General features: G+C 32.2%; 1 protein-coding gene across 3 annotated transcripts; it reads right to left on the bottom strand.

Moving 5' to 3' along the window:
- Positions 1 to 9,565: 9,565 nt before the first annotated feature.
- LOC111377086 (uncharacterized protein At4g26450-like) lies at positions 9,566 to 16,057 on the bottom strand. 3 transcript variants are annotated; one of them, XM_023000136.1, is made up of 6 exons: positions 15,702 to 16,057; positions 13,360 to 15,528; positions 12,967 to 13,141; positions 12,692 to 12,746; positions 11,040 to 11,095; positions 9,566 to 9,845 (listed from the first exon to the last, which is right to left on the bottom strand). In XM_023000136.1, the coding sequence occupies exons 2-5, from the start codon at positions 15,249 to 15,251 to the stop codon at positions 11,043 to 11,045; spliced, it is 2,175 nt and encodes a 724-aa protein (XP_022855904.1). In that variant the 5' UTR covers positions 15,252 to 15,528; positions 15,702 to 16,057; the 3' UTR covers positions 9,566 to 9,845; positions 11,040 to 11,042. The 3 variants fall into 3 exon arrangements, with proteins under 3 accessions (XP_022855904.1, XP_022855905.1, XP_022855903.1); XM_023000137.1 differs by lacking the exon at positions 9,566 to 9,845 and having other exon boundaries at positions 10,731 to 11,095; positions 13,360 to 15,506; XM_023000135.1 differs by lacking the exon at positions 9,566 to 9,845 and having other exon boundaries at positions 10,731 to 11,095; positions 15,702 to 16,055.
- Between the last annotated feature and the right edge of the window lie 8,923 nt (positions 16,058 to 24,980).

A 24,980-nucleotide genomic window follows, 5' to 3' on the forward strand; every position in this document is an offset into this window, starting at 1 on the left:
TGGCAATGGAATGCAGAATAATCAATTTTGGACATAACCCAATTTGAACATATAAATAAACATGTTTCCTCAATTGGGCAATACGTTTGGCAAATTCTATATAGAATATAAAATGTACAACAAGCACGAAATTTTTCTTAAGATTGTTGGAAAATTTTATCAAAAATTGTGCATATTATATTCACAAAAAATCATGTCATTTATTTGCGTAAAATCGAAATGTAATTTCAACTTACTAAAATGGATTTGAGAAGCAAAACAATAATTTACCGAATATGAACGTATCAATATGGATTCATCCCTTTCAATTCTTAAACGAAAGCAAATCATTTTTTGGATCGAATCTCGCAACATAAACATGTAAACAATGTTAATCAGTTTCTGAAATCAAAGTATAATAAAAGAAATCAGAAAATGAAACAAGAGAATGCAAGTGATGGATTTTTGATCGAGACAAGTGTTGGACACTTTGTCCTTAAGATGAATTTGCCCCGCATCGGTGCTAACGATTTTTCGACAATCATCTCCCAAGATACAACGACCACGTCAAATCATAGGAGTACTCCAAATGACTTCGACCAACGAACTCGAACGAAATTCCCTCTCTACCATGACCATGATTTTGATGCAAAATGAAATCACTTCTATAAAGTGTTTTATACAACATGACATTAAAGAATTATATATATATATGGGATCAAAATAAACATCCAAATGATCCTATATATAGGGGTTGAAGGGTGGTTGGTAAAGAGATACATCCCAAATTTTAATTTCCTTCAAATAGGACTGAATTTCTCTTTTATATGCAAATTGGTCCTCAACCAATTTTCAACAATACTTTTGTAAGTTGTTAATTTTTTAGGGTGCGTTCCCTTTGCCGTTTTGGAGCCGTTTTCCATTTTTAGTTTTTGAAAACGTCGAAAACACGTTTGGTTTCCCATTTTCAAAAAAGCGTTTTCGAAAACAAAAAAAAAATTACTGAAGAAAATGGAAAACGTGAAAATCACGTTTTGGGCATTTTCTTCACAAAAGGCGAAAATTGTGGAAAACGCGAAAAATGGACACTCTTTCTGGCTGAACACATTTCCCGACTTCCTCTCTCCTGAGCCTCCTCAATTATCGGAATCACCACCTTCTGGCGACGAAACCACATGCTTCAACCACCAGAAGCCTCGCCTCATTCCCCTCTACAATATCCAACCAACCATCAGCCACAAAATCAACTAGAGGCAGTAGAAAATCCAGCCAAAAACACAAATGTAGCACACACTTTTCTGCCAGAAAACTCCCATTTCGGCGACGCCCATGGTCACGCACCACCAACAGTCGATAGCCCTCATCTAGGCGAACAATATCATGTCCTAACATCAACCAATAATACACCAATTCATTGAGATGTGAATCTACTCAAATACGGTAGTAGCGAGAACGAAGCAACGGTATCGATTCATGTTTCTGGCCAATTTGAATTAGTCGATTGGCATCAGTCGAGGGTGAATCAGTCGATTAGCATTAGCGAGAACGAAGCAACGGTATCGATTCATGTTTCTGGCCAATTTGAATCAATCGATTGGCATCAGTCGAGGGTGAATCATGTCCCTACAAGCATGGGTAACACTTCAATTTTATCAATTCATGCAGAATCGTCGTCGGAATGGGAGTTTTCAGCCTCGCGACTTGTTGATTTTGAGCAGAAATTTCGGTCTGTTCGACCGGAGTTAGGGCCAATTGTTGGGTGGGATTTATAGACGGCATTGCAGGCTTCGAGGTGGTACTATGATCCAGTGACCAAGGTGGCCGGAAAGTGGGAGATGATGCTCCATAGGTGGCGATATTGAGAGAGTGTGTGTGAAAATGTTTTCTAAATTTTGTAAACCAAACACATTTTCTTATTTTTTGTTTTGAAAAATAGTTTTTCAAAATGACAAACCAAACGTATTTTCAAAAATTTGAAAACAAACATTCGAAACACAAAGCTCAAAATAAAATTGAAAACAGAAAATAGAAAACAAAAACGCAAAGCGAACGCCCCCTTATTTTTTTTGCTAATTAAAATCTATGAGATGTAATAAGTCTTTTATGCCTATTAATAGAATTTTCGGATGAAAAATATCGCTAGAGAAAAGATATGTTAATCAATAAAAAGTTGAAGATAAAACATGATAAAAAAAAGTTAAAAACATAAGTATAACTTTAAGTAAAGATTAAAATTTTTTAATGCAGTTAAAATGCAATAACCGTCCTAAACAAAAATGGAAAAAACCTAAAGTGCTCATGTGATCTCCCTAACTTTTATGGTTTGTGCAGTAACAAAACATGGAAAAATAAAAATACCAATGCATCTTTTCTCCATTGCACTCCATAAATTTTGATAAAAATTATTGAAATGTGTAGATGAAAAATTGTGGATCTCATGAAATATGTTCTTAAAATTAATTAGTGAATTTTATTTAAATTAAAATCTATTCCCTTGTTTGATCCCTTCTTTTTTGAAAATATATTTTTTCTCTTCTTTTCAATCATACATTTTTCAATAAAATAATATTACAAGCAAACTCAAATTTTTTATTTATTTTTTAACCACACATTCTCTATCAATCTATTATTTCAAAATATATTCTTAAGGAAAAATGGGGCACGAACATACAGGGACTTAATATAAGATTGAAAATTGAAAACTAAATAGAAGAAAATGAAAGGGAAAAAAAAAAAATCTTTCCGACCAATCCCATTCAACCACCTTGGTGGCCAAATATTATGCCCTTGGTCCCAATATTATAAAATTCATTTTCTATTCGAGTACCGGATAAAATATATAGTCGCGACAACACACATTGGTAAAGTTAAATTCAAGAGTATATAACTTGTCCATCCGCCCTCATAATTTGAACAATTTTTTGAAATTTTTTCTCGAAAACTTATTCTAACCACACATTTTATAAAATTTGTAACTTTTATCATTTTCTAATATTTTATTACTCAAAATTTATTAAAATTTTGATGTTTAACCATATCAAACAAGGGGCTACCATATAGAAAGTGCCTCTAGTATTATTGTAATCCAGTCAAATGATCGTGTCTGGTAAGTTAAGAAATTACTATTTTTTGAGAAAATTTACCATCTTTTTAAAATTTATCTCATTATTCATCTATTAATTTTTTTCATCACACAATCTAAATTGATACTAAATCAAAATCACACAATTTATAGGTTAATCAATTATCAGAACATATCGAGTCATATACCATCTGGTTTTTGATTTTTTGATTTTTTTTAAAGTTTGTTAATTTTGAAAATATATTATTAAAAATTATTGCAATTATGAATTTTTCACGTAATTTTTATAAGTTTAGCCTTTGTTTGTCTTTCGATTTATAAAATTTATTAAAAAATTTAATGAGTAGTTAAATAAAAGAATTAACTTACTTGTACATTGATTTTGTACCTGCATGTCATTTATTTGAATTTCAGAAAGAATATTGCTACTTATACATAACGAAGTTATATAATGCCCTTGTTTGGCTCCCATTCTCTTCTCATTATTTTTCTCTTTCTCATTTTCAACCACACAATTTTTCATAAAATAATATTACGCGCAAATAAAAAAAACACATTTTAAAAAAAAAAGAACACTATTCAAACCATTAAAATTTGAAAAGAATGGGGGTCAAACGGGAGCAATGATTTACATACAAATAAGATATCAAAAATAGATCGATGAATTTTAACCTAGTCAAATTTTACTACATTATGTATATATAAAATTATTATAAAATTCAGGAAAAGAAGCATGCACATGTCAATTTGTTTGTACAAGATCAATCTATGTACATAAAAAGGAGCAAAAAAGTGGTAGAGAACGTTGGACGTCCAACGGTCCAGTCGATGGGTCCCACCACTTCACACGAAAATGTGATGGGAAGATTTGTCGCTGAACTCCACCGCCAGCTGCCGTGTTTCCAACCCTTCACGCCTCTTCTGTTCAGATATTGTGCATTGCGCGCAACCGACAGATTTTAGGATTTTAAGGACTTCAAAAAATTGAGCATTGTGTTTTTAAATTACTTTTTAAAAGTAAATATTAAGAGGGTGATTGGTAGACATTTTTATATGAAAATATATTTTTGAATAGTAAATTAATGAAAAATGTGTGGTTAAAAAATAAGGAAAAGTTTTTGATTTACGTGTAATATTATTTTAATAAAAAATGTTTGGTTGAAAAGAAGAAAGAGAAAAATACATTTTGAAAAAAATTGGTACCAAACAGGGCCTAATTTGTAAAAATATCTTTTGAGTACAGCTAAATATACTTTTTTTTTTTTTTTTACTTATATTTTAATAATACCTTATCACTAGACTTTAAAAAAATCAACAAATTCGGGCATTCGCGTTTTTCTTTTTGTTCAAAATTATATATATTTTTTTAAATTTTGTTTAATATTTTTTTCCCACTAATCACAAGAATCAAACGTGATGGAAATTTTTGGATTATTGCTAGTACATTGTTAGAAGTTAGTGATGGCAACGAGACGGATTCGAAGTGAGGCACCTCCACACTGTCCCGTCCCGTTTCGTCCAAACCCCGCCCCGTCCGGCCTTAGACGGGGCGGGGACGGGGCAATTTTTTGCCCCGTTTGTTGTCTCGTTTGATTTTTTTATTTTTTCAAAGTTTCGAGTTATATTATTATTAGAGAATAAAATACAAATTCAAAATGAATTTTTATCGGGTAAATTGTCTAGAAATAAAATTATTTTTAATCTTTTTTTTATTTTTTTCTTCATGATGTGGGTTCGGGGGTGGCCCCGCGACGGGTAGCCCTGCTCCGTGAACCCGTTCGAGACGGGTTTTTTTGCCTCATTCGGGGTGGGGTCCCGTCGAGAAGGAGCGGATTTTTTTACCATAACTATTAGAAGTACAAAATATAAATTTTTATTTTAAAAAGTCAATTATTAAAAATAAGGTTAAAGAAACTTTAAAATAGATGGCGTATTTGACTATTCAAATTTAGATAATCAAACTCATTCTTTGTTTTTAGGCCTTTTTTGACAACTATTAAAATGAGGCTTTTGAATAAATTTTTTTTTTTTTAAATGTGCGGTTAAAAGTAAAAAAAAAATTACGTGCAAAATATTTTATTGTGAGAATGTGTGGTTGAAAATAAATTTAAAAGAGAAAAAGAGTTTTGTTTTAATGGTTTTCAAATAGGGGCTTAATGAACAATGATTGTACTTAAACTATTCAATTTATATTTAAATTGATCGGTCATTGACGTAAAATATATATGGGTAATTATATTACCACTGCAAATTTTACTAAATGCACCATAATTCTCTTATTTACTAAAATATCCTTAAGTAAGATTAAAAAAATTAGAATTTTAACATACTTTTTAATTAAATAAATTATTGTTACACTACAAATATAATGCCTAATTTCTTTATTTCTTTTTCCCCAACATCTCAGTGTTTATAGTTTTTCCGGCGGCTTTTGCCTTCTTCCATGCCACGACACAAGATAATCTTTACCGTCACAGTAAATGAATTTATTTTTTCACTTTATTTTCCAAGTTTGAAAATTAAGAAACTGACTTTTTTTTTTAAAGTTAAATAGATTTGTTATGATTTTAAAACAAATATGTAAGATTATGATTTTTAATTGTTAAATGGGTTTATGAATTTACGCATAGATATACTCACCATAATTTCATGAATTGCGTGCATTCATTATGTGGGACATGCACAGGCTGCACCATTTAATATCATGAATTGCATGTATATAGATAAATCGGAAATGAATTTGTATATATGTAGGTGCGTCAATTTTCGTAGATTTTTGTCTATGTGGTATATGAATTTTCAAAAGTTGTTCTTAATCAACAAGAAGTTTTTATTGTTATATTGTATTTTTTACAGGATCTTAATAAATTTAAATTTTTTTATAACTTATCATAATTCAATTTATTTGTCCTTGATGTTAGGAAAATGATGACAATTTCAATATATTCAATTATACACAATACTTTACTACTGACCAAGTATGAATAAATCAAATATTAAATTTATGTCTATTAATTCAATTCTGAAGCATGTCCAATTTATCAAAAATATATGTCATAAATGCTTCCTCAAGTTGGGTTTTAAATGTGCCTGATGAATTATTAAAACCTTTTTATTCATGAAATTATAAGGTTGTTGTCGATAAAATTTCTTAATTTCCACTTAAAAGTGTTTTCTAAATAGACTTGCAAGATTAAAAAATGAAATTGTGAATACATTAAAAATTCATATTTCAAATAAAATGATAACACAAACAAATTACTGACAACTTCAAATGATCCTTTAGGACATATTCATTATTTATGACAAACATTCAATTTATTATGGCATGGTGTTCTTCACCAATCTTCTGTTTACAATTGCTATGAAATAAATGAGGGGAAATGTTGAGGAAATGAGGATTAATATTGGTGATAAGTAACACAATATTATATTATGTTCTTTTTCAATTTTTTATTTTTACTGAATTAGGATTATAATTATAAGTTTACTGTGGTGTATTTATTAAAAATATATTTTATTTGTGGTGTAATTATAATGTGGTGAAGTAAATAAAATTTGTAGTGGTAATATAATTAGTCTATATATATATATATATATATATTATTTTAAAATCCACCCAGATAGTATATTTGAATATTTATATTTCCTCAATCAAGGTTTTAAACAAGATACTAACCTATGTTAAAGTAAATCATAAGAATCCATGGACAAATAAGAAATTCTTATCTATGTTAATTATTTATTTCTTACATAAAATCAACTTTTAAGATTAGCCCGATCATAACCAGGTTAACTGAGTTTTTTGTCGGGCCCAAAGTTAAATTTTAAAATTAATAGCACACGCAGTAAAATTGATTTAGATTCATGGCTGTGAATTTTTAGTATCATTGTCTAAAGTGTTCAAATGACTGCTAATTATGAGATTTACTAGGACATTAATATGACTTTTCTATTCATTCTTGTCGTTTTTGTATTAGTCTTTTTTTAGTGACTTCTATTTTTTTTAGATATATTAGTTTGTAAGCATCTTGGTGTAAATTCATTATCATGAGTTGGTGGTATCAAAGAAAATCAGTATTCTAAAAAGCTCGTCTATGTATCGTCTTGACTTCAAGCTTATGCAAAACACCTCGCTTCGCACATAAACGCTTTTTTTTTTCCAATTTCTAAATAGTTAAATTTTTTCTTATTTTCTTTCGTCTTCCGTAGACGCGCTTATTATTATTAAAAAAATTCATTTGATTTTAATTTCAAGTTTTTAAAAGATTTTATTTATACAAAAGTTAAAAATGACTTTATCGAAATAGTAAAATAAGATTTAAGTTTTGGTATTATCTACACTACATAATTATGATCTTGAGATTCATTTTATTACAAACTCTAAAAGCATGTATGAAGTCCCTATAAATTTATTAATTAAGACTTGTCTAACTGAAAATTGAAACTATGAAAATTATTCTAATTTTTGCATTTTGAAAACTTGAAATTTGAATAATTAACTAATGATAAGAGTTATTAAGTAAATATTGTATTTTATAATTTCAGATGTTTAATATATATTATTTAATTATTAAATAATTTTTAAAATGATTAAAATTTTAGAATAATATTATGCCCCAATTTGATCCCCATTAAATTAAACTTCATTTTTCCCATCTTCTTATCAATCACACATTTTTCAATAAAATAATATTGCATGTAAACTTGAAAAAACCTTCCTTTTTAGCAACACATTTTTTAAATAAAAATGACTACTCCTTTCATTATAATTCGAAGTAATGGAGCCCCAAACTGGAGTTATAAATAAGAAAACATTTGTTTATGCCCAAATCTCACCCAGGCTCGTTTAAGCTCGTAAATTTTGAAGTTTCGACTCCACACCTAGTCACGCTTTACGCTTTAAAAACATTGAAGAAAACACACTAATTCCTGGAGCCTTTGAAATTTAACTCTTCTCTCACTAGTGGTTGATTGTTGTCGTCTATTAGGCGCTAAATTCTCTAAAGGTACTAAATATTAGATTATATATTTAATCAAATATGATAATAATCAATAGAGTACAAGTCATTTTTTCAAATCAATGGTAATGAATTAGGATTTTTGGGCATGTTGAACTCGTGGGCTGATAGGGACATCTCCATTTGCCATTCTAAAAGTAATTGCTAAGGATTTCAAGTAAGGAAACCTCACCTTATTTCATGTATAAATGTGTTACAAAAATTTGTTATTATGTGATCTTGATACTTAATTATTACGTTTTATGTTATTAATACTTCTTAGGGCATATCATTGCATCCATGAGTGTACATGAAGTTTATAGGAATAAAAACCTTATAAATGTTGAGTCAATGAATGTTTTAAAAAAATGTATATCCCAGATATTTTACGAGGTTTATGTCTATGTTATAAAAGGTGTGAAGGGGAATGAGGCGTGGAAAATCGACGCACCCGCCCAATGTTCAATGTAAAATGATAATATTAATATTAAATGCTTTGCGATACTACTGGTAGAACTTAACCAAGTTCCAAATAATAATTGCCTACTGCATTATGATTTTTTATGCAATACACTAAGTGAGCTCACGACATCAATGTTAAATTTTTAAAGAAATGGGATACATATTAAGAATTGCTTTTTTATTTTAAAGTAACCCATATGCATACCATACGCATGTGATTTGTGCACTGGGTATTAACTCATCGACATTATACTTCCCCATTTTCAAATGATAAATGCAAGATGATGTGAGACAACTAATTGTGGTGCAATGTACTTATTACTTATACATTTAAATATAAACTTCTTTTAGAAATTAATGTCGATATTTAATTTTATTGTTTTTTCATTTAAGTGCAAACGTTTTCTACAAGTTATGTTCATAAATGAAATTGATGATGTTCATCATATTAAGAGTCTATTTGAGCCACATTATTTGTAGAATGAGAATGAAAAATAGAGCCGTTATGGGCCCCACACAAGGATAAAAATTCAAAAATGGTGACTTAATGTGTAGATAACGATCATATTTTTCATTTTAATGAGGTAAAAATAGGACTCAAACAAGGCATAAATTGAAATTTAATCAGTTCTGCATTTATGATTTTAACAGTAAATATAATGATAATACCTTCAAATCTAAATATGGATTGTCACATTAACTATCCAATTTTGTATTGAGTAGAAAAGGGAACCCTCCAAATTCAATTTAACTGATTATGACACGAACTTCGAAGGGCTTAAACTCGTAATCCTAATTATTCCACATGGGTTGCCTTTTGCGTGTGAGAAATAATCATGACCATACCAAAGAATGGCTGAAAGGATTTCAATCAAGGAAAATGGAAAAAAATAACTGAAATGGTCTTTACTTAAGTTTGCTAACTATATATATATATAATTCTATTTCCAATGATCCACTATTTTTATCAATTTTTAAAACTACACATTTCATCAACTACTACTTAAATCTACTAAAAACTTGATTTTTAGCACAACCAAACTTGGGCTAATTTTTTCTTTTTTTATTTCATAAATGAGTAATGATAGAAAAACATTGCTTACACTAATTAGACTTTCTTAAATTTGAATGATGTGTATGTAATCTTGACAAGCATTGCTCAAAGCTCCCACAAGATATAAATTAGGCAAACCTTTCTTGATGAATCTATGTTGTCCATTGGCAGAGACCTCGTTATCCTCTTTAACTCTCTGCACTTTTCGATATACATTTTCTCAGGTAGACAGCTTGACGAATAGACACATCAACTCCTGATGAAAATTCTGTCCAAATTCCGAACATGAGTATAATGGCAAGTCAGAAACAAGTAGAAAACACCACATTAGCATGGCAACTGGTGATATTCTCATCCCAGGTTCTGGTAATTTCCAAAATACTTTACCTTTTGGTAAACTTGACTAGAAAGAACTAGATTGCACAAGTGACGAATTTTGTCACATACATCTCTACTTTAGTTATGTTCGATCATATCTAACATACCTTGCCAAACATACCCTAAGTACTATACTAAGTTACTCCTATGACAACTGCCTTGTCAACTGATGCGAAGGTTAAGACAGGATAAAATTGACAATAGCATTAAGGGGAAAAAAGATGGTATGAAACTGGGATTTGTCTAAACACCTTCTCATCCACAAAAGACCAAACACCTAAAGATTTGATGGTATGAAACTGGGATTTGTCTAAACACCTTCTCATCCACAAAAGACCAAACACCTAAAGATAACGAATCTTTAGGTTAATTTTAGAAGGGGCTAATATAGTTAACAATGTCGAGCTAGGCTTACAATCTTACCTTCTCCTTCACAAAAGACCCAACCTGAAGGTATTGATAACATAATCAGCAAATGCGACAGTCTTGACCAACATCAAACAATATCAAGAGATCAACTAAATCTCTAGCATATTGAAAAAGAAATACCTAACTTAGGGTAATTTATAAAGAACTCGAACTTCATTGATGCTAAACCATAAAACAAAGTCGGTTGCAGCAGATAACAGTGGAAAATGGATGACCTAGAAGTATTTTCCACGAGAAGTTCAAAAGATAAGAGTCATTTGAATAGGCATTAAAAAATTGTCATCCAGAATTAAATAAGTGATCACTTATCATGTTCTGAGCTTCTATAGAATGGTGCAGATATATGTTTCTAACTCGCACATACAATTAATACATACAACAAGTAAAGGAATCGTACAACATTTTATGTTCTATGATAGACTATTTTCAGATGTGTCTCAAACAAATATGTGCAGCAAAAGCATTAAAAGAAAAGCGAGCACTTGCTGTCTTTCCCAATACCCTCCTAATGAAAATATGCTCAAATCCATTACAAGCAAGATGAAACACAGCAGACATAACATGGTACAATAAAGTTATTGCAACTAAAGATCTGCAATGACTATGACCACATATAACATCTTTTACAAGACAATGAAACAGCTAGATACATAACCTCTCAAAACGGTTTCCCATAATCTTGTGTTGGCTGCTCCCAGGGCCTGATGAAGCCTGCAACAAATCAAATAATAATGTGTCTAGCTAGGCAGACAGGAGAGATAGAGACAGAGAGATCATCGCTCAAATATTGATCTGGGTGCAGATTATATACACAATAAACAAATGCATTTTTTAATACAAGTACATTGAGAAGTTACAGGGACAATAAAATTGTGCCATGGCTTATGCAACATAATATCTGAAGTTCTGAGAATAAAAAACTCAATGCTAAATATTAAAATGATGACAGTTGCGACCGGTAGAAAGCAATAATGGAGATTCAAATAAAGACCTAACTGAAGACTTACTACGAATTTATATATATGTATGTATGTATATATATATATATATGCATAAAAAGTAGTTATGATTTGCACGTGGTGAATAGATTGGTTTAGACGAGATTTTAATGGGTTTCAGTTTGTACGTGCTATTATTGAATATTGGTCAGAATAACAAGCATCTTGAAATTTTCCTCATAAATTTATGTTCTTTTCTCATTCTCTTCCACATCCTTTTTTTCCTCTCTCTTATTCTGTTTCTCTCCCCCATTCTGCACAAGGCAGGTTTTATAAAAAATTCAGTTTCAGTATTTTCAAATTGAGAAAAAGCTGCTTTGGTCCTGTCATATGGTTCACAGTTGAACCCAAGAACCAGGGTTATCTGATTTCCCTTTTTGCAGAGGAGCAACTAGTTATTTACAAAAAAAATAAAATAATAGCAGCCATCGAATCTTTATGTGTTCAAGCCAATTCCAGAAAGAACAGCACCAGCACCGTGTAAACCCTTACACACAAACAAACCCATTACTTACAAGCAAGTGGATGGCAGTTAAATAACTTAACACTAAAAATCTGTTCACAAAAATAAAAAGAAGTTGGACAGTATGTGCTCGCTACATTGGCCTCAGTAAAGGTGGGAAAAGATCTTTCTTATTTCTGCAAATTCTTATCTTTCTCGAATTTGTACAATCAACAATGGAAAGAAGTAGACCCAGTGCATATTATTCATCACGAAATAACCAGGTTACTACCGACACCTCTCAAATTTTGTCCAAAATGACTGTTCTGAGACCAATATGGTCACAAATTCTTAGTATTTTAAGATATTTCTCAAATATATATTCAACTGACTTTCAGAAGGAACTCTCCAATATTAGCACAGGATTTTTGTTTTTCTATAGAGGATGTCACTTTTTGAAATGGCTATGGGTAAATCACAAAAGGAATTGCAGAATACTTTTAAGCTGAAGAATTAATTCAAACACTCTGGAAAGGTATCATGGGCAAAGAATTTGGGGGCAGTGGGAGTAGTACTTATCAAAACCCCAAAGCTTATAAAAGCGATTAGCTGTGTTTTAGCTAGAACCAAATTTACTCCAGAACAAAATCACACAATTACAACTACTTAGTTTCGAGAAATTTTTTCCATGCCAATAAAATATCAACGGTTTTTTCAAATGCCTACCAGCACCCTTTTTTTTCAAAATCACACAAGTACAGTTCAAAACTGCTATTTGAAGCTTCTTAAAGCTCATCTACTATGAATAAATATAAAATACTCATTAGAAATTATAACAAAATTAATTAAACTGAAGTTTTGACATACTTATCGGTATTTCTCCAAAGGACATGTATATTGAATCGTCATCACCAAGAATCCCCTGCAATGACCAGTAAAGTGTTCATTAGAGCAGGGAGACAATGATGGCAAAAATCCTAACCTAATAGCTATCAACGAGGCAGATGAAAATTGTATTCAACAATTACAGGAATGAACTAGAAGAATTTTTGTGACGATCAAAACAAATGACAAACAAAGCACCAAAAAGACGGTGAAATTTTCTTTAAAATCAAAGACTTGTAAGCATTCAATTCCATTACCTGTCCATTATGAAGGTCCATATCATTGTGCAGAGCACTCAGATCTGTGGTTACAGAATCACTTCCAAGCAATTCTGATATCATAAGTCCATAACCGTCTTGGTGGTTGGGAATCTCAGTGGCATTATGTACGTTATCAGGAAAGTTATCCAGCACATTAAATACAGAATCAGCCCTGTTTCGTTGAAATTTGATAAATTCATATGAGAACTTCACAATAAGAAAGCTTCCATGAAATCTTCATGGAAATATAGTGACGAAGTCAGAATGTAATATTAAGGAAGTTTCTACCAAATAAAAGTCCAAAAGTGAAGTTCTTCTCTTGCATCCATAAAAATGTTTACAAGTGTATAAGCAAGGAAAGCTTAATGAATGTAAAAAGTAGAAACTTACCTTCTCTCAGCATTAGTAAAAGTATTGTCTTCTTGCATGGAATCATCTTCCAAATCAATCACTTCAATGTCTTTATCATCAACTTCACGTTTACCATGTTTATTATGCACATTGGAATTATTACTACTCATGGACAAATCAAAATCTACAGGTGCTGCTTGTCTTCCAGTTTCAGTAATAGACCGAAACATAAGAATAGGATCAGGAGCACGATTCTCGTTCATGTCAGAAGCTTCTATAAGATTGAGGTCACAAGTCTTAAAGGAACCAGGAAATAACTGTTTTTCTTCTGTGTACTCACTTGACTCTATGTGACTTCTGGAAAACAGTGAAATATCAGAACTTTGCTGATCGGTAGACAAAGTTACATGCTCACTTTGTGAAGAACTTGGCTCTACTGAAGTATGCTGATTTTCCATTGAGTTGGAAAGGGGCAAGCAGCCTTCAGGCTGAGTTTCCAACGGAGGAGCCCATTCCTTAGGTCTTTTAGTTTCCTCCCTACAATCAATGTCATCATCTAGTGGTCGTTTTTCACCTCTCCCCAAAACAATGGGGTTGCTGCTTCCATATCCAGGAAACTCCCCATCTATTTCTTGATGATTAATCATAGATCTCTTGGGAAAAGATCCAGGAATTGAGCAGTGCCCCTGCCTGGAAGTGTGTGAAACACCTAGATCTTCCTCCGTGGATGGAGCTTTTAGAACATCAGAGAGGCTGTTTGGTTTGTGGCTTCGATGACATGAAGCATTAAGAGCAGAACCATCAACAGGCACGTCTATGACTTGGACCCCAGAATCTTTGAAAAGTTTGCTATCACTCATGGTCTCATCCTCAGCGATGGTATCCACGTCAACCTTTGAACCCCTAATTGCCAACGAAGAACGAGTTTTAGTTGGAACATTTGCAAACTTGCAGTACCTCATCAAGTCAATGTTGTTCTCACTTGCTAAACTGCCGTCCTGTAAAGAAGCTGAGACCTTCATATTCTCGGCATGTTTTTGCTCCAAATCGTTATCATTTCTCCCCTCTTTATCCTCCTCAGCTTCTTCATTGGACATAGTAGAATTACCATCTGACTCTTTGATGGGTGTTTCCACATCATCATTAGATGGGACATCATTCTCATTGCTAGAAGAACCTGGTTTTGCACCTGCATCATGAGGTAAATTGCATTTCTCTAAGCTCGATTGAAGATCAGCTGCATTGTCACTCTCTTGGGTTATCTCGCCAGCAGATGAACTCTGCATTCCAGTATCACTATCTTTTTGAACAGATTGCTCATCCTGAAGTTCAGCAGAAATATCACGGTCAGCCTCCCTACCTGGTGAAGTCCTACCCCGATCAAACCACGACCCACTCCTCACAAATTCTGGGTTCCAGTTTGAACCATGATTGTTGGAGGACCCAGTTCTTCTCCTTCCTCTCATAGAATTTCTTGACCCCATGAAGTTATATTCATCAGAATACCTTCTCCAGCCAGGACCTACATCCGCAGCAGCTGTCCCCAAACGGGAATGAACTGAACCACGACTGTCCATAGAAATCTGCATAAAATCCTCCATCTGATTCTTCCAGTCGACATTTTGCCACTTTCCTGAAAGTGCATTTGGAGGCAGGATCCCTTTAGTAACTAAATATTCAGCTGCTAGCTTACCAGCTTCCATAAAAATGTCAGTCTCGCAAGGTGGTGGCAAGGGTGGCTGGAACGGCTTTGAGTGGCCACCACGTCCATATCCACTGCGATTATAATTTCTATATTCGGAATTATACATCTGATGACCTCTAAGTGAACCTTCAGGTGAAATTCGAGAGGCTGCTACCACCCCGCCCATCCCCATCACATTAGGCCTGTACCCATTTCCCAGCCCACCACTACGACGCCTTGCGTACATGTTTTCCAATTCCACGGTCTGTATATATCACTAGGTATATATACAGAGTCAACGCAGCCACTGAGATACCTCCACCAAGATTTATCTCTGTTTTAACAATTCCTCATAATCATCAATCAATCACTGGCTTCATCAACAAATCACCTTCACAAGGTCAATTCCAATATATTTCTACACTTCAAGTACGTTAGAAACAAAAGATCAAGTTTTGCCACATCAAATTCCCAGCCAAAACATCCTCTCGCATATCAGCACCTTCAGGTCAAACAAGGTATATCTAAAAACAAGAAAAAATCATTTATTTTTTTCAATATATTTATTTACAAAATCCTAAAGGTTAAACCTTGAAGTGAATTCGACAGATCGATCTAGAGAGTAAATAATCAAAGTTCGGTGATGCAGATCTGACGATTACGTACCAAAATTTAAAATTCAGCAGCAGTAGTTTACCTTAATTAAAGTGAAGCAAAGCAAAGCTGAGGTTTTTAGGGTTTCACCGTCTCAGTCTTTGAGATCCAGTTCTCATTATTTCAATTGCAATCACCTCCTCCCTCAAAAAAATTTCATCAACTAGATATGTATATACACATTCGGTCAAATTTTCACAATCCTTGAAGTGCATGGTCCAGGAATCAAACAACGGATTTTGGTAGGTACAGTATTCCCATTTTAGATAAAGAATTTTCTTAGCCCGTTTTTTAGCAATATTTTATCCCTAAACAATCAATTTTTTTTTTACCGTAATTTCACGGTGCCAACCATCATTTATTATTTCTTCAGTAATATGTGATCCACTTCTTTTCTCTAATGATCAAAAAATTAATTCGGATGATTGCCCCTTAATTTCTCTTCTCCTTCATTTTTCTTTTGATTTTGGATTTGAGAAAAAATAAACAAACAAATAAATAGGATGGGCAAGAGCGTGATTGAGTGATGTCCTCTTTTTCATGTCTTCAAAGAGGCCATGATTTGCACGTTAAGGCTTGTGCATTAGCGGGTCCACGCACCCTCATGGGATTTTGACTTCACATGCCTCTACTAAATTTTCTTTTCCTCTTTGGAGAACTAGTTGCACATTTGTTGGTGAATATTAAATATAAGCGTATGTTATATTTACTAATTATCTTAATGTTTGAGATGATTTTTTTTTCCAAAAATTGAAAAAAAAAATCAAGATAATGACTACAAACAGAATTAAAATCTAACTTAAATTGATCGAGATCTAATCAAAACAAATTTTACAAAAAAAAAAAGGAAACAATACATAAACGAAGGAATTTGTCCAATCAAATTTGACTAAAATTTCATAAAAAATGGAAAAACTCAGAATTTCTCTAAAAATCGAAAAATTAGAGTTGTTAGCTTTCTAGAAAAATAATTCGAGTTCTCCGTGCAACACAGTGAGGTGCAATGTCTCTCCGTGCAGTGCAAAGAGGCATGGTGCCTCTCCAGCACAACGTGAAGAGGCAAATACCTCTCCTCGCACGCGAAGAGTGCACGAGTGCACATTCACACACTCCGCGTGTTGCACGCAAAGTGCTGCTTGCACTCTCTGTGCGTACAGTCTCCACGCTCCTCTAAATCCTATGAAAAGGTCATTGATTAACATAGAGAAGGTCATCGACATGGCACAGAAATAGCAATGTAATTTGTGATGAAGTCGATTGCAAACTATGTGCAGAAAATCGAAATTGGATATAAATAAATCCAATGTCATCTAATAGCAGGTTAGTTATACGGTTTCATATTTAATAAAAATCATGTTGATGGATGATAGAAGATAAATGCTTATATAATTCAGTACCTACTCCAGATATCCTTTCCACAATCAAATGCAGTTACAAAAAGTAGATAATATCATTGTTTTAATAAATTACTTTGGAATTAAAATCTGTTGCTTAATTTAAGTAAGAATATCCCTTGAAGAATAGGTACAGAAAATTTTAGAAGTTGAGTAATGAGCTTACACCACCATCTAGACATCAGTAAAAAGAATCGACACTCATATGCAAAAACACAAAAAATGGGGATGGGAACAAAATGAACAAGAAAAATTTATGTGCAGCTCTAATCCTTGTATAACAGAAAATTCATGTAAGATATTAGTAGAATATCTTAGAATGCTCCAAAAATTATGCATATGTTCCAACATGGTTTGACACTCTAAAAATTAAGAAGTGCTATACGCTTTATTTAACAAGAACATAGCATAAGTTGCTCTGGCAAAGTCTTGCTCTTCTATAAAGAGAGGGAATTCTACCAGATTCGAACTTGTCAAACTTATTGAATAAGAGTCCGAACTGCACACTGAATGATCAATTACAGGTGCAAAATCACATATATATGATCGAGAATCTCCTAGCTGTAAAGGATAATGCAAATGAACTTGTAAATAAGATGAAATAAGGGAGACAACCTGCATAAATAACAAGCCATCATTAATAATAGTTATTAAATTGCAATTAGTGCTCTAGCAATTGGCTAATGCCTACAGGAATGCAAAAATCCAATAAAGGTCATTGAAATCCAAAACAGGTGTAAACTAATTGCCAAGTTGATGACAAAATTGATAATGTATAACAACTCTCCATTTATTTTAAATGTCCTAACACAATTCATTGCAACTAAAGCAAATTACGCTTGAAAAAATACATAAGTTGACAAAATTATGCTAGGCAAAGATAAACTCATCTTTATAAAAGGGATCACGGTGAGTAGGGATGGATATGGTTTCGTTTTGTTCTGGTTCTAAGAGAACTGAATCGAACCATATACTAATGATTTTTTTGATAATAGAACCAAATGGTTTTTTTAAAGGTATGGAACCAAACTGAACCGATCCATTCGATTCTGATTTGGTTTGGTCTGATTCTAGATCTATTGCTTAAATTTTTAGACTTACGTTATATCCATAAGCTAGTAATATATATTTAAATAAAAAATATAAGCATCAAACATTTATCAAGTTCAAATGATCAATCATCGAGATTTCAAAAGTTCAAACTAACAAACAAACTATAAAGGAATGCTTCTTTGCCAAAAGTTAATAATATCAAGTTTCATCTTCATCCTCCGTCCAATCAATTCGTTTACATAAAGCCACCAAACCTATATGAGAAAAATGAAAAATGAAACTGAAATATAAAATTAAAACTTGAAACTAATAGATATGGATGGTGACAAAATGACTAAGCCAAGAAACTTAGCTTTTATGAACAAGACAACCATTATCCGTTTAATACACCATTGCTTGTGCTGTAACTTTAAGAAACTCTACAAAAATAATTCAAAATACACATTTAAAATAAACAAAAATAAATTAAAATCGTTTACAATTAATAAGATGTTACGTGAAAATATTTTATGAAATTTTTATTACCAGACACGATTTCTTCATAGAACTCCGTCTCCTGAATACAAATTCTGTCTTGAGTTACTCTCAAATGTATAGATTCTTCTCATAATCAATCTTGGGTACAAATTAAAGCCTCAACTATTGTAGGAGTTAAATAACTCCTAAACAATCAAGAATGCACCCTCTTATACTAAATGCCGAATCAGAAGCAACTATAGATAGATGAATGTAAAGCACATCTCTTGCAAGATTTGACAAAATTTTAAATCTTGAAGTATTTATCTTCTACCAATTCAAAATATCAAATTTGCATCAGCTGCATCTTCATTTGGTTCCGTTAAATATCTTTGAATCTCATCTTTTCCAAACAAACAGCCTTTGCTAGTTTTTAATTTTTTGTAATCGAAATCAAAATTATTAAAGTCATTCCAATCATCATTAGAACCATCCAACAAAAGTGACTCCATTATTAGTATTAGTATTACCACTACCACTATCTTCATCAGTATTGCTTTCGCATCCCTTGTACTGATTGTACAAAGTATACAATAATTTATTGACTTCATTTTTTGTGACTTCAACCATGCCAAAGTCGTGCATAATACCAATACAATGTAAAACAAACTCCAAATTATATCCTGGATCAAGCACAACTACTTTGTTTGAGGGATCTGTAGAGCATCGTTTGGGATTCTTGAGGGTTTGAATTTGAAGTAATATGCTTAATGGGATGTATAAAAATAATGGCTATTGGACTGGCTTCAATTAATGCAAGATCAGGTTCATATAAATATAAAATTATAAATTAAGTTTGGTTCTCGGTTCTCGAACTAGAACCAAAGGATTCTCAATACAAAGAACCAAAATCATTTTTTTTTGTGGAACAGAACTGAACCGAATCGCTCAATTTGGTTTGGTTCTTGTTTGATCTGGACATTTTGTCTACCCCTAACAGTGAGATGCAAAGCTGAGATCCAAAAGGAACACCTGCAAGTAGTGACAAGAAACACAACAGAATAGAGATTAATCAAAATAAACCAATCAATTAAAGAGTTCTAAGCTGTAATAATTATGGCAATAACCAAAACCATCAATTGCAACTAGAATCCTTTGTATAAAGCAGAGTCAGCATATGATGCTTGCAGTCATACATTGCTTATATCAACTCAGATATGAATCCAGCATATACATATAATCAAATTGAAATCAGTATGTGGAGAGGTATTGAGATTACAAACAATCCTACATTATATCAACATACCCATACAATCCACGAACTCCATTTTTTTTTTTACATCTATAAGCACGAATATCTAGTTAATATCTAACAAATGCAGAGTCAACAAAAAAACCCAAGAAAAAAACTTAAAAAGAAAACAAAAATAGTGAAGGGATGAAAAAAAATCAAGAAGATTAACTCAAATGATGAAAATCGAGTTCTTTAGTAAGTGGAACGCCGAGTTCAGCAATGCAAGCCTGCATTCTATCAGCAGACCCATACAATCCACGAGCTCCATTTTTTTTATCTTACATTTTTAAGCATGAATATCTAGTTAATATCTAGCAAATGCAGTGTCGACAAAAAAATCCAAGAAAAAGACCTTAAAAAATAAAGGGATGAAAAAAATCAAGAACATTAACTCACATGGTGAAAACCGAGCTCTTTAGTGAGTGGAATACTGAGTTCAGCCATAAAAGCCTACATTCTATCATCTGACCTATACAATCCAGGAACTCCGCGTAACGCGAAGACTAGAAATATTCTAAAATATTTTCTTTGCCTTTCCTCTCCAATTCCCCAATTTTCCCCACTTTTTTTGAATTTATGGCCGGCTTGTTAAATTTGGAAGCGTGTCTTTTTAAACCTTGTTAGTTTGAGCTACTATAATTTAATATAGGCTCTAACAGAAACAAAATTTGAGGTCTACCTTGAAGGTTAACTTTGAGAGGGACAATGACTATTCAAGACAACTTTTTTCTTATTTCGGCTTCGTAAAAAATCGTAAGATTACTAGATTCTTTTAAACATGTACATATCAAATACTAAATTTTTCTTCCTCAACGATTCAAATTAAGTTTTCATGTTCCAATTCAGAGTTCAATTCCATGCCATATATTTTAAGTTAAAAAAAAAAAAGTCATCAACAAAATAGAATGGAAAAGCAATGCCCATATCTCCCAAGGGTGTAAAAATATGGATTGAAAATAGCAAAATAACTAAAAGGCATTATCTTTACCAATGGGGCGAATGAGAGGACGTCATTTTTAGAGGCCGTGGGACCAGCTCACTGAAGGATGTGTCCAGCTGAAAAGAAATCGACAAACGCCACTGTATCTTGGGAATTCTAGAAGGTCGGTTGTGCCACCCTAATCACCGCCATAACAGATGCTCCGTCACCATATTTGGTTCTTTTATGTGAGAGGACGATGGTGGGTGGGGTAATAGTATGGTAATCGATTAAATGTGAAGACCTGATATGGATATTTTTTGAGTTTGAGTGCGAAAATGGATGAGGTGATGGTTGTGTGTGCAAGGAAAATAGCATGGGAAAATGGAAATGAGGTGATGTTGGGTGAAGATAAAAAAAATAAAAATAAATAAATAAATAGGGTGACGATAGGAAATTACGACATGTGTTCAGCTAAAGTTTCACTCTATTATATATGTAGGTAATCTTGTGGCCTTCTAATTATGATATAATGTCAAATTAGACCACATACTTTTGGGATTTGTCAGATTGCCCTCTGTATAATAGTTATACTTTCATCTAACCTTCTTCAAGAATAACTAGTCTACTAGTTTAAACCTTTTTAAGAAATGTGAGATGAATTAAGCCGTTATTTCACTTCCTTTAAAATAAAATAATTTATTTTTCATACTCATTTTTAAGCACACATTTACACAATAAAATATTTGCATGTAAACTAAAAAAAAATCTTACTTTTTAATTACATATTATCCAAAAAATAAATATTCAAAAACATTAGTTTTACATAATAGTGATAATCAAATAGTGGGTAAAAGTCAATTTTCATAAGGGACAAACACTGAGTGATTTGATTATTAGTTATTAAGAACATCAAATTAATTCTCGTTGAGAAATGTAAAAATGTTAAAAAGGAACCAAACCATACTAGAATCAATCAGTTTTAGTCTGGTTCTTGTATGTTTCAAAAATCAACTGTGAGGTGTAAATATTCTTATTTCATTTTTATGCTTTCTTTTTTAAAATTAGATTATTGATTATTTCAAATATATATTAATTAATTAATATTTTTATATAAATTATGATTCAATTAGAAAGCATTTGATACTTTAATTGATGTCCTAACCTCCTTTCCACCAAAAGGAAAACAACATTGTCGTACGAAAAAAATTTAAAAAGTTTGCCTCTTTTTGGATGTAAAACGATAGTCGGAGCACCTAACAAAGCTAGTTGATGCCAACTATAACGGTTGAAAAATCAGATGTTGTGTAAATATATTTTTAGAACCGATGAGTGTGTTTCACTCATTATATTAATGTTTTTTAGTCTTGATATTTCGTTTGATTCTTAGAGTTTCAGAATTTTTTGATTTGTGTTTTCATATTGTCATATAGATTATGTAAATTGGTATGAATGATGCAAAACTTGTAGAAAAAGTGATTTTGGCATGAATCGATGAGAAATTGATTTTGATTTGGTGAAACTTGATGATTGTAGACTAAATTGAAATGAAAAAGTGAATAACGACGAAGAATTGTAGCATTTACAGTTTGAGGACTCAATTGTAACTTTTAATAGTTGATTTGGACCACAAAATGATAATTGAAGAGCGATAGAAGTCAACAAGATGCAATTTGAAGTAAAAAAAATGAGTAAAATATAATCAAAATATTTCACAAATCAAATTTCCACCACACAAGTATGTTCCAAATTTTTATTTTGGGTGTGTTTAATTATATTTATTTTCCATGAAAAATATCAGTTTTCCACCCAAATTCCTACTTGGGGTGTTTGATTACTATTTTTTTTCGTGGAAAATATTTTCCAACTTTTGAAAATATGCATAATTTTCCTTGTTTTTTAAGGAAAATATTTTCCTTGAGTGGAGGTGGTTTTTGTTTTTCTCAAAAGAAGGAAAATATTTTCTTTTCTAGGTGATATTTTCCATATTAATCAGACACACTTTTAGAGATTAAATCTAATTTTGACATAGTAAATGTTCGAATTGGAAAAGACTATCTAAAGTAAAGTTGTGGTCTTTTGAGTTATTTTTCCAACGTACTTTGAATCACCTCAATCGGATATCGAGAGAAAAAGTTATTATAACAATACTAAAAGCTGTTCCGTGCAACCAAAGCTAATGCGAGCGCATAGTCTCCACATTGCTGATTCTTTCCTAAAAGTCAGCAACTAGGCGACACATCCAAGTGCCCAAGTGCCAATTTGACCAGATTTGTAGCGCTTGGGCACCAATCACAACTCCTATCACTGCACCGCATACAACTAGAGTTTTTCAAGTTTAACTCATCTTTTAAAAGCCCAATTTCAATCAAGCTCTTCCAAGGACTTCAAGAAGGCATAAATACCAATCTAGATATCACTGTTCAAGCACAATTCAACCGGCTAAGAAGGAGAAAATCAATCAAAAGATCAAGAAGAATTTCAAGAAGGGGGATTAATTCAAGCTTCAAAAGTATCTTTATTCTTCTTCCTCTTTATGTTATTAATCATGGTTTATAAAATTCTTTTTTCTACCATGAACTAAACTCTTCATCTAGGGCTTGATATAACCAAAATTTGAGTATATGATTTGATTTATTTTAGTTATTTTTATGAGAATTTCCAATTTCGTTTATTTGTGTCATTGGTTCAATGCTTTCAATTAATTGGTCACTAATTGAATAATTTGATGTTAGTTAATTTTGGCAATTGAGATAGAGGAAGTTAGGCACAATCACAACAATAAAACAACTTAGGAAATTATAGGCTTCAAGAGAAAGTATAATTCATTTGAAACATGTTCCACTTAAGAACCAACACTTGATATTATAGATTTTAATTCAGAATAGAGATATTGAAATTGAAATATATGAATAATTTTTACTCGACACTCAAGAGAGGGAGTAAAATTACATTAGGGTTCTTACTTATAAACTTTGAAAAAATGATTAGAAATAATTACATAATTGAGAATAATATTTGATAGTTAGTTGAAATCATAACCTAAGCTTTCTCATTTTGATTATACTTCTAACTTTCATTTATTTATTTATTCATCATCATATTCATCATTAGATTAGTTTAAAACTATTGATGTTATAATTCGATTTTCTAGATAAAATAAGAGTTATTCAATTACAGTATTTAATATATAATTGATATTCAATCCCTATGGATTCGACATCCGTACTTGATCTTATATTACAAAACTTTACACTGTATGCTCACTGTATATTTACGTTATAGAAAATGAGTAACAACAACATAACCAAAATTTATTTATGTAGCTAGAATCAATAATTAGATAACGATTTAGTTCTTTATTATAAGACTCGGAATCAGATCATATCAGGTAGTTCGATCCATTTTCTGATCCAGGTCAAGTGGTTCCAGATTAAAATCCCCACCCTTAATTTATGTAGTCATGTCACAATCCATATCACTCCTGAAAAAAAAAAAATTGGGCAGTACATAATATAGACTATCATAGAAATAAAAACTATTGGGGTGATTTTAGGATTTACAATCGTTGGGCATTCACAGAGATGTTGGGCTAATTAGTAATTATTAAAGTGGAAATTACATAATACCAGGAGTTTAAAGACTACAATTCAAAAATCAGGGCTGAAGATTCATCATTCAAAAATCAGGTATCAATATAATAAATCTCCAATTGACTAAATTAGGGCTAAGGTTTCTCTCTCTACAATCTACCTTTTCTCTCTCGTCTCACTCTATCTATTCTCCCTCTGTCCCTTATCTAACCATCCCACGGGGAGATGACTCAAACGAGGCGTCGCCACCAGAAGAAGTAACACAATGTTGCCATCTATCGTTGCCCGACATTGCACCTGTCGCCATGGAGAAAAAATTGGGGACTGGTTAGGGGTTTTTTGGTCGCCGGTAGAAGAGAAAATTTGGGGAGGGAGTTCGGTTTTTTTGGGTGATTTCATTCTCCTCAATTTGATCTACGTATCCGGAGCCGCTGTGTAGAGCTGTATTATCCTCTGTAGTGGGAAAATATGGTAGGGGGTTTTGGTGCAGTGGAGAGGTGGAGGTGGAGGTGGATGCGTACGACCAATTTAATTGTGTGCGGTGGATGGGTGGGTAGTGGAGACACTGGTCGGGGCTGTGCTGTGCGACGACGCTGGTCGACGATAAGTGTAA

Source organism: Olea europaea, unplaced genomic scaffold, assembly GCF_002742605.1.
Source record: "Olea europaea var. sylvestris unplaced genomic scaffold, O_europaea_v1 scaffold1603, whole genome shotgun sequence".
NCBI classification, from domain to species: domain Eukaryota; kingdom Viridiplantae; phylum Streptophyta; class Magnoliopsida; order Lamiales; family Oleaceae; genus Olea; species Olea europaea.

Coding starts and splice junctions, on each gene's coding strand:
- LOC111377086 (XM_023000136.1), bottom strand. CDS start 15,251: ATGTACGCAAGGCGTCGTAGTGGTGGGCTGGGAAATGGGTACAGGCCT. Junction 12,747..12,966: donor TGGACCTTCATAATGGACAG/GTAATGGAATTG, acceptor TGGTCATTGCAG/GGGATTCTTGGTGATGACGA. Junction 11,096..12,691: donor CTTTGGAGAAATACCGATAA/GTATGTCAAAAC, acceptor GATTTGTTGCAG/GCTTCATCAGGCCCTGGGAG.